The 9,088-nt window shown below is 43.3% G+C and overlaps 1 protein-coding gene and 1 pseudogene across 1 annotated transcript; one reads left to right on the top strand and one right to left on the bottom strand.

The window, feature by feature from the left end:
- Positions 1-437: 437 nt before the first annotated feature.
- LOC148777984 (peptidyl-prolyl cis-trans isomerase E-like) lies at positions 438-7,337 on the bottom strand. Its single transcript, XM_088834981.1, has 4 exons — positions 7,232-7,337; positions 5,315-5,345; positions 4,883-5,033; positions 438-506 (listed from the first exon to the last, which is right to left on the bottom strand). Exons 1-4 carry the CDS (start codon positions 7,335-7,337, stop codon positions 438-440), a joined length of 357 nt encoding a protein of 118 aa, XP_088691107.1.
- Positions 7,338-7,350: 13 nt separating this feature from the next.
- Positions 7,351-8,414, top strand: LOC148777985 (methyltransferase HEMK2 pseudogene; annotated as a pseudogene).
- The last annotated feature ends 674 nt before the right edge of the window (positions 8,415-9,088 follow it).

A 9,088-nucleotide genomic window follows, 5' to 3' on the forward strand; every position in this document is an offset into this window, starting at 1 on the left:
GACCAGGGGGTGCTTTTCGGGCAGCCTGGAGGGGAGGGTGGCAGCACAGGGGGTCGGTCGCAGCACAGGGGGTCTGTCGTCTGTTGCATCAGGACAGGTGAGTCGCAGCTGCAACCTCTGAAAACACCTGAGGCCTGGCTGCCTGGCAGCAGTATAAGAACTAGGATTTCTTTTACCAGAAGATACATCTAAGATCCACACTTGGTGGGCCCAGAGAAGCCCTGGCGGCAAAGGCCTAGAAAGACCACGTACAGCCGTCCACAGTGGGGAGGGCAGCCCCGGACCCAAGGCCACACCTGAAGAAGAGCCAGAGGAAGTGCAGGCTGTGTCTGCAGAGGAGCTGCCCCACGCTGACCCCAAGGAAGGGCCAGAACACGAAGCCCTGCTCGCTGCCGGGACACCTCAGGTGCCGGTTCCCCAGGTTGACAGCTCCCCCCTCACACGTACTCCCCACAGTCGGAGATGATCACCTTCTGCTTGGGCTTCCCGTCCTTGCTGCCCTGGGCCTTTGCGGGCCGAACAGAAGAGGAGGAATCAGGGGAGGGAGGGTGGAAAGTAAGGCTGGCTCAGGGGTACCCGCCCCTCTGCCCACCCCATCCCAGCAGCAGCAGCTGCCATGGCCACGGTCTCCAGGTCCCAGGACTCTTGTTACCCACTCTCTCATAGGGCTGTGCACCAGGGGCCTGGGTGGTCACCCACCGTGTTTGTGCATACCACTGTCAGCCTTTCAGTCAGGCAGGCTCAGACTCTGGGACCTACAGAGTCTTGGATGCCTGGTCTTCCACTCAACTGATAGTCAATGAAGTGCCAAGCATGGTTGTTTCAATCATTTTATACTGGTTTGTTCTTTCCTTAATTCATTCAACAAATACTACTTCATAACCAGGCACCTATTGAACCCTGGGGATACTGGTCCAAGTTCAAGTGGAGCCCACAGTCTAGCAGAAAAGAGTCACTCACAAATTATTAATTCATCTCAGGAAGGCAAGGTTGGTTTACTATCCAAAAACCAGATCAACAGAATAAAAGACAAAAACCGTATAATAATTTAATAGATGCAGAAAAAAATCCAATACCTTTTCAAAATAAAAACATCCAACAAACCAGGAATAAAAGGGAACCTCCTCAATCTGATAAGGGTTCTACAAAAAATACACAGTAAAAGACTAGATATTTTCCTCTCTAAGATAAAGAATAAGACAAAGATGTCTACCCTTGCCACTTCTACTCAACACTGTACTAAAGGTTCCAGCCAGGGCAATTGGCTCCCCCAACCAAAAAAAAAAAGCATCCTATTGGAAAGGAAACTGTAAAGCTCTCTCTACTTACACATGACATAATCTTAGAAAACCCTAAGGAGTACACTAGAAAATTAGAACTAGTAAACAAACTCAGCAAAGTTGCAGGATATAAGATTAATATACAAAAATTAACTGTATTTGTATATGCTAGCAATGAATAACTTACAATAGCATCAAAAAGAATAAAATACGGAGGAATAAATTCAAAAGACGTATAAAATGTATACCCTGATAACTACTGAACAAACTTTCAGTACTGAAAGAAACTAAAAAAGACCTAGAAGAATGGAAAGACATCATATGTTCATGGATTATAAGACTTAATATTGTTAAGATGTAACACTTCTCAAATTGATCTGCATATTCGTTGTAATCTGTACCAAAATCCTAGCTGGACTTTTATAGAAATTAATAAACGTGTCCCAAAATTCACAGGTAAATGCTAGAGCCCCCCAGAATAGCCAAAATAACCTTGAAAAAGAAAAAGTATGAGGACTCACATTTCTTGAATTCAAATTTGGAGCTACAGAAGACAAAACAGTGTGGTACCAGCACAGGATAGATATACAGAGGAAGGAAACAGAATTAAAGTCCAGAAATAAGCCCTTACATTTACGGTCTACTGATTTTTAACAAGGATGCCAAGATAATTAAGCAGGAATAGAACAGCCTTTTCAACAAACAGTGCTGAGACAACCGAGTGTCCACACGCAAAAGAGTGAGAGTGGGCCCATCCTCTCACACTATACCCCAGAATTAATACGAAATGCATCAGAGACCGAGGTCTTCGCTAAAGCCATAATACTCCTAAGAAAATATGGAAGTAAATCTTCATGCTTAGGTTAGGTAAAACCTTAGATACAATACCAAAAGCACAGTGACTCCCCCCTCCTGCCCCCAAAAGAAGATAAACTGGACTTCTTCAAAATGAAAAACTTTTTTACTTCAAAGAACACCATCAGTTCAGTTCAGTTCAGTTGCTCAGTCATGTCTGACTCTGCGACCCCATGAACTGCAGCACGCCAGGCCTCCCTGTCTATCACCAACTCCCAGAGTCTGCCCAAACTCATGTACATCGAGTCGGTGATGCCATCTAACCATCTCATCCTCTGTCGTCCCCTTCTCCTCGCGCCCTCAATCTTTCCCAGAATCAGGGTCTTTTCAAATGAGTCAGCTCTTCACATCAGGTGGCCAACGTATTGGAGTTTCAGCTTCAACATCAGTCCTTCCAATGAACACCCAGGACTGATTTCCTTTAGGATGGACTGGTTGGATCTCCTTGCAGTCCAAGGGACTCTCAAGAGTCTTCTCCAGCACCACAGTTCAAAAGCATCAATTCTTCGGTGATCAGCTTTCTTCACAGTCCAACTCTCACATCCATACATGACCACGGGAAAAACCATAGCCTTGACTAGACGGACCTTTGTTGACAAAGTAATGTCTTTGCTTTTTAATATGCTGTCTAGGTTGGTCTAACTTTCTTTCCAAGGAGTAAGCGTCTTTTAATTTCATGACTGCAATCACCATCTGCAGTGATTTTGGAGCCAAAAAAATAAAGTCTGCCACTGTTTCCGCATCTATTTGTCATGAAGTGATAAAGGAAGTGAAAGGACAATCCACAGAATGAGATAAAATATTTGCAGATCATATATCTGATAAGGGACTTATATCCAGACTATTTAAAGAACTCTTATAATTCAATAATAAAAAGACAAGTGACCCAATTAAAAATGGGATCTGAATAGACCTTTCCCCAAATATATACAAATGGCTAACAAGTACATGAAAAGATGCTCCATATCATTAAGCATCAGGGAAATGCAAATCAAAATCACAATGAGATACCACTGTACATCACTAGGAAAACTATAATAAAAAAGCCAGATAACAACAAATGTTGGTGAGGATGTAGAGAAATTGAAATCCTCAGAGACTGCTGATGGGGATGCAAAATGGTGCAGCCACTTTGGAAGATAGTCTGGCAGTTCCTTACAATATTAAAAATAGAGTTATCAAATGTTTCAGCAATTTCAATTCTAGGTATATACCCAAGAGAAGTGAAAACAAATGTCCACACGAAAACTTGTATATGAACATTCACAGCAGCATAATAGCCAAAAAACAGAAACAACCCAAATGTCCATCAACTTATGAATAAATAAATTGTGGTATATCTATACAGTAGACTATTAACTGACAATAAAAAAAGACTTACACACTAATGCACACTATATTGTAGATGAACATTTTTAGAAACGTTATGCTAAATGAAAAAAGCCAGTCACAAAAGTCTACATATTGTATGATTCTATTTATAGTAAATGTCCAGAATAGGCAAATCCATGAAAGAAAGAAAGTAGATTAGAGTTTGCCTAGGGCTAGGGTACAAAGGGTTTGGGGAAGGACTGCTAGAGTGTGGGGCTTCTTTTGAGGGGATGATGAAAATATTCTAAAATTATATGTGGTGATGTCTGCATAACTCGGTGAATTCATTGAAAACCACTGATATATACTTATTTATTTTTTTGACTACACCATATGCCATGCGAGATCTTAGTTCCCCAACCAAGGATCAACCCGTACCCCCTATGTTAGGAGCACGGTGTCTTAACCACTGGACCACCAAGGAAGTCCCGAAATGTATATTTTATTTATTTATTTTCCCAAAATGTATTATTTAAATGGGTGAACTGAATGGTGTGTGAATTCTATCTCAATAAAACTGTTTAAAAAAAAAAAGATCATTCTCTGAAATAGGGAACCCTAGTGGCAGAGACGTTTGCTCAGCAAATGAGAGTCCAAAAGACAGTCACCTCCGACAGACACACATACACTGGTGACAGTATCATGGAAGGCTTCCTGGAGGAACTGACATCTGAGTTTAGTCTAAAAGGCCCAGGTTTAACAGGGGCTGAGGGACACGAAACGCCACTCCTCATGGCTGGGCGTTGCTTCAAATGGGGACTATATCCCATTCTACTTTCAGGCCGGGGTTGATCAGCGTGTCTGACACATAATGAACCGGCACGGTGAATATCTGTTTCAAATATTTAAATATTCAAATATTTACTGCAGGTTTACTGTGTGTCAGATGCTGTTCCAGAGTACAATGGTGATAAGACAGACTAAATCCTGCCCTCATGGGGCTGACATTCTCAGGAGAATTAAGATAATAAATAAGTAAAAGAGTAAATTTATAATATGATTTCAGGTAATCAGTGCATGAAGAAAAAAAGAAGCTGATTAAAAAGAAGAGGGAGGGACTTCCCTGGTGGTCCAGTGGCTAAGACTCGATGCTCCCAATGAAGGGGGGCCTGGATCTGATCCCTGGTCAGGGAGCTAGACCCCACAGGCTGCAACTAAGATCTGGCATGCCGCAACTATAGATCCTGCACATGGCAACGAAGATCAAAGATCCCCTGTGCTGCAACTAAGACAGTGCAACCGGATAAATAAATATTTTTAAAAAATAAAAAGGACAGCAAGATAATAAGAAAGCCTACTTTAGAGAGAGAGGTCAGGGTAGGCCTCTTGGGCTAGATGACCCGTGGGTGACCCCTGGAGTAGGTAAGGGGTGACACCTGTGGGTGCTGGAGGAAGAAGGCCCCCAGAGAGGAGCCCGTGTCTGCCATCACCCCGCAGGGAATGAGCTCTGGGTGTCTGAGGAACAGCCAGGCTGCAAGAGGGGGCGCAGAGGCTGAGCAGCACAGTCCCTGAGCCAGGTCCGCCAGCCTGCAGGACGGAGCCTACATGAGTGAGAGGTGACCGTGGGAGGGCTGTCAGCAGGAGAGCAATGTGATGAGAGATACGCTTAGAAAGGACCACTCGGACCATCCTGCAGAGACTAGACCTCGAGCCGGAAGAGGCAAGGGCAGATGGAGGCAGACGGGCTTGGGGATGCTGGTGGAGGTGGAAGGTGAAGAGCGGTGGCTGGACCTGGAGGCTAACTGAAGACAGATGGAACTGCCATCCAGGTGACCGAGCGGGGCAAGGCTGAGTCCTAAGCTTCTGACCAAGCAGACGGGTAGACGGTGGCGTTGTTGTCTGAAAACAGGGGAGACGGGGAGGAAGTGCTCGGGGGTGAGAAGCAAGAGCTGCTTGGGCACGTGAGGTCTGCGACCCCACTGGGATGTCCAGGGAAGACACGGGGGAGAGCAGTGTGCACACTTTACGTGGCGGCAGGATAAATTCAGCAGACACGACGGAAGGGCGCCGGGATGGGATGGGCTTGGCTAGGGCAGTGGTTCTAAATAGGGTACTGCTGCCCCCTTGAGGCTATTTGGAAAGTTCAGGGTGTGGTTTTGGTTGACTGATGTTGAAGCTGAAACTCCAATACTTTGGCCACCTGATGCGAAGAACTGACTCATTTGAAAAGACCCGGATGCTGGGAAAACTTGAAGGCAGAAGAAGGGGATGACAGAGGATGAGATGGTTGGATGGCATCAACAACTCAATGGACATGAGTTTGAGTGAACTCCAGGAGTTGGTGATGGACAGGGAGGCCTGGCGTGCTGCAGTCCATGGGTTCGCAAAGAGCTGGACACGACTGAGTGATTGAACTGAACTGAACTGAATACTAAGGGAGCAGGGATTCCCTGAAATGTTCCACCTAATGAAGAATTATTCTAAACCTCTTAGACTTTCAATGCCCGGACAAGTATTCAGGCAGATGACAAAAATCTGTTTATAATGATCTGAGCCTAGAAGCGAACTCCATTTTACTTTTTGGCCAACCTAATAAATTCAAAGATTTATTGTTTGCCTCAATTATTTTTCAGAAAGGGACCTACCATGTAAACTGAGGGAATATTCAATTTCTTTCTGTTCAGAATCTTCTTGTTTAGTCGTTAAGTCATGTCCGACTCTTTACAACCCCATGGACTGTACCCTGACAAGCTCCTTTGTCCATGGATTTCCCAGGCAAAATTACTGAAGTGAGTTGCCATTTTCTTCTCCAGGGAACCTTCCTGGGTTAGGGATCAAACTCCCATCTCCTGCTTGGCACGCTGATTCTTTGCCCCTGAGCCACCTGGGAAACCCTGTTTAGAATCTTACCAAGAGATTTTTCACTGTTTCAGAAAATCACATTACCGTGACTCTGGAGACGTAACACATCAGTGTCAAGTCAGTCTATGCTGTCAACCTGCTCCAGGCAGAAGTGCACGTGTTTAAATATTCCATCTATGCAGCTGTGTCCAAGCATCTAAATACGGAAATGCATATTATTTTATTCGAAATACTTTCTTTTTGTTATAATACTACTTTTTAAAAAATTATGTACTGGTAGGCTATATTATAATAACTGTGACTTTCACTTCAGCACATAGTAAAGTATCTTCTAAAAGGTGGGCATGAGGTTAATGGGTTAAGAACCATTAAGTAAAGAGTAAGTGTATGGACTTCCCTGGTGTTCCAGTGGTTAAGAATCCGCTGGCCAATGCAGGGGATGTGGGGAATATCCCACATGCTACGAAGCAACTAGACCCGCGTGCCACAACTAGTAAGCCCAGACTAGAATAAGTGGGGGAGAAAGGTCACCAGGAAACTGCTGAATGTCAGTGGCAAGCAACTGGGAAATGTGGATAAAAGGCATACAAAGGTTTAAAGGCGGTGGCTCCTTGTTCTGTTCTTGAAAAGTTTCTGCAAATTTGAAATTACATAAAATAAAATATTAAAACAATAACAACATACCACTGTAGCAGCAGAACCAGGCTATATGCCTCTTTCCCATAAAAGGAGGCAAGAATGAGTGTGTCAAAGTGAAAAAACAACCCATTAGAAGCCTAAAGCCCCAGCCAAGCCAAACGCCTCTCCTCTGGTTCCCTGGGTGGGGGTCTGGAAGAGACCAGAACCACAGCCTGTCACCACCCCTGCACAGCCATCCTGCCCCAGCCCAGCCCACCAATCTTCATCCACCAGTCAGATCCCACCTGGTCCCGTGTGTTTGAGGATAAAGTTTTCATCGTCAAACTTCTTCCCGTAGATGGACTTGCCCCCAGTGCCGTTGTGGTTGGTGAAATCACCGTCCTGGCACATGAACTGGGGGATGATGTGGTGGAAGCTGCTGCCCTTGAAGCCAAACCCCTTCTCGTGGCAGCGGAAATTCTCTGCGGCCGAGAAAGGAAAAGGCGCCTGATTAATAATATCTAACTGGATAGTTAAACCTCCAGCTCTCAGAATCGAAGAAAGTATATATTACCTTCATTTGAAGTAACTGTTTACCAGTGGGATGGCACACAAAGAGACTAAACAGACCAAGGGAAGAGAATAGTCCAGAAACAGACCAAGGTACATACAGAAATTGAGCATGTCATAAAAGTTGGCATCTTAAAATTGCTGGGGCAAAAAAGGGACATTTTCCAAAATGATGCTGGGACAAACAAACAAATATTTGGGTTTACAACTTACCTCACTGCAAGAATAAACTCCAAATGGGTCAGACATCTAACTATAAAGAAAAATAATTAATTGCCAACACTAGAGGACAACATAGGTTGGATTCTTCTATAACCTCTGCATAAGTTAACACTTTCCAACTATGATTCGAAATCCAAGTGCAATTTAAAAAAATATTCAACAACTTATGCATGGTAAAAAAAAAAAACACAAGCAAAGTTAAAACAACAAAAAATGACAAACTGGGAGAAATATTCGTTGGTAATATATGTCACAGAATATCTAATATCACTAATAAATGAAGAACTCTAAAAAATTGAAAGGAAAGAGAGAAAGATTCCCCACACCAGCTGCACAGGCATGTGGGCCACAGCGCCTTTAGCGACATGTACGAGCCTGCGGAGGGCACGTTTCTGCTGCTGGATGTACTCAAAGCAGCGGCAGTCGAACTCACCGGAATGGAAATACACCTCAAAGTAGGCTTAGGGTCTGGAGTGGTACCTGAATTCCTGGCCTCTATGATCGGTCCTCTAGCTTTGGCCATGTGCAGTGCTGTCAACCCCGAGGCAGCAGTGTGTACCCTGGAGATGGTATGCTGTAACAAAGCCCACACTCAATCAATAATCACAGATTTCAAAAGGTCTACAAGGGACCACTGCACTTTCCAGACAGGCGAGCCAAGAGATCCTTTCAGTCCTCAAGTTCACCAGGCCCTAATCTGTAGTGTGTGCTACCTAAAGCCAAACACATTGGCATATTTTGAAACTGCAGTCATTTCTTAGTTAACAAGTAAAACTGTCAGAAATTTGTCATCTAGAAAAAGGCAGATGAATAAGGGCATTTCCTTTTACCTAAGAATCAATCAGGCCTATAGAAATATGTGCACAAATACAAGTAAATATATATAAATTTTGAATTTTACATATTATATATATGTAGAGAATATATAACAGAAAGGTTGTATTTAATTATATGTGAAGAGGATGCTCATTTCAGCAATACTTATAAAAAAAAAGGAAAAAAAAGATAATAGAAAAAGTGACAAAGGAAATATAACAAAGAACCATTCTCAAAAAATGATTTTTAAGTCATTAAATACTTAAAAAGATATTCTTCAACAGCCATAATAAGAAAAATTTAAATTAAAAATACTATGAGACTCCATTTCTCACCTACCAGACTGGCAAACATTCAAAAAGTTAAAAACATAATCTATGAGTGAAGCTAGGGAAACAGGCAGTCCCATACATTGCTGGAGGGAATACACAATGACACCTCTTTGGAGGAGAATTTGGCAATATCTAACAAGATGACCTGTGCATTTATCCTTTCACCTGTTACCCTGCTTCTGTGAATGACCATCCATTCATGTTGGAGGTAGATATACCTCC

Source organism: Moschus berezovskii, chromosome 4 (genome assembly GCF_049115385.1).
Source record: "Moschus berezovskii isolate FMDL1 chromosome 4, NW_MosBer_1.0, whole genome shotgun sequence".
In the NCBI taxonomy this organism is placed as follows: domain Eukaryota; kingdom Metazoa; phylum Chordata; class Mammalia; order Artiodactyla; family Moschidae; genus Moschus; species Moschus berezovskii.

Excerpts from the sequence above, each read along its gene's own strand:
- LOC148777984 (XM_088834981.1), bottom strand. The coding sequence starts at position 7,337 with ATGTGCCAGGACGGTGATTTCACCAACCACAACGGCACTGGGGGCAAG. Across the intron at positions 5,034-5,314 it reads ACCGTCTACCCGTCTGCTTG|GCTGGCGGACCTGGCTCAGG; the intron begins GTCAGAAGCTTA and ends TCCGTCCTGCAG. Across the intron at positions 507-4,882 it reads TCTTCCTCCAGCACCCACAG|GCCCAGGGCAGCAAGGACGG; the intron begins GTGTCACCCCTT and ends CGGCCCGCAAAG.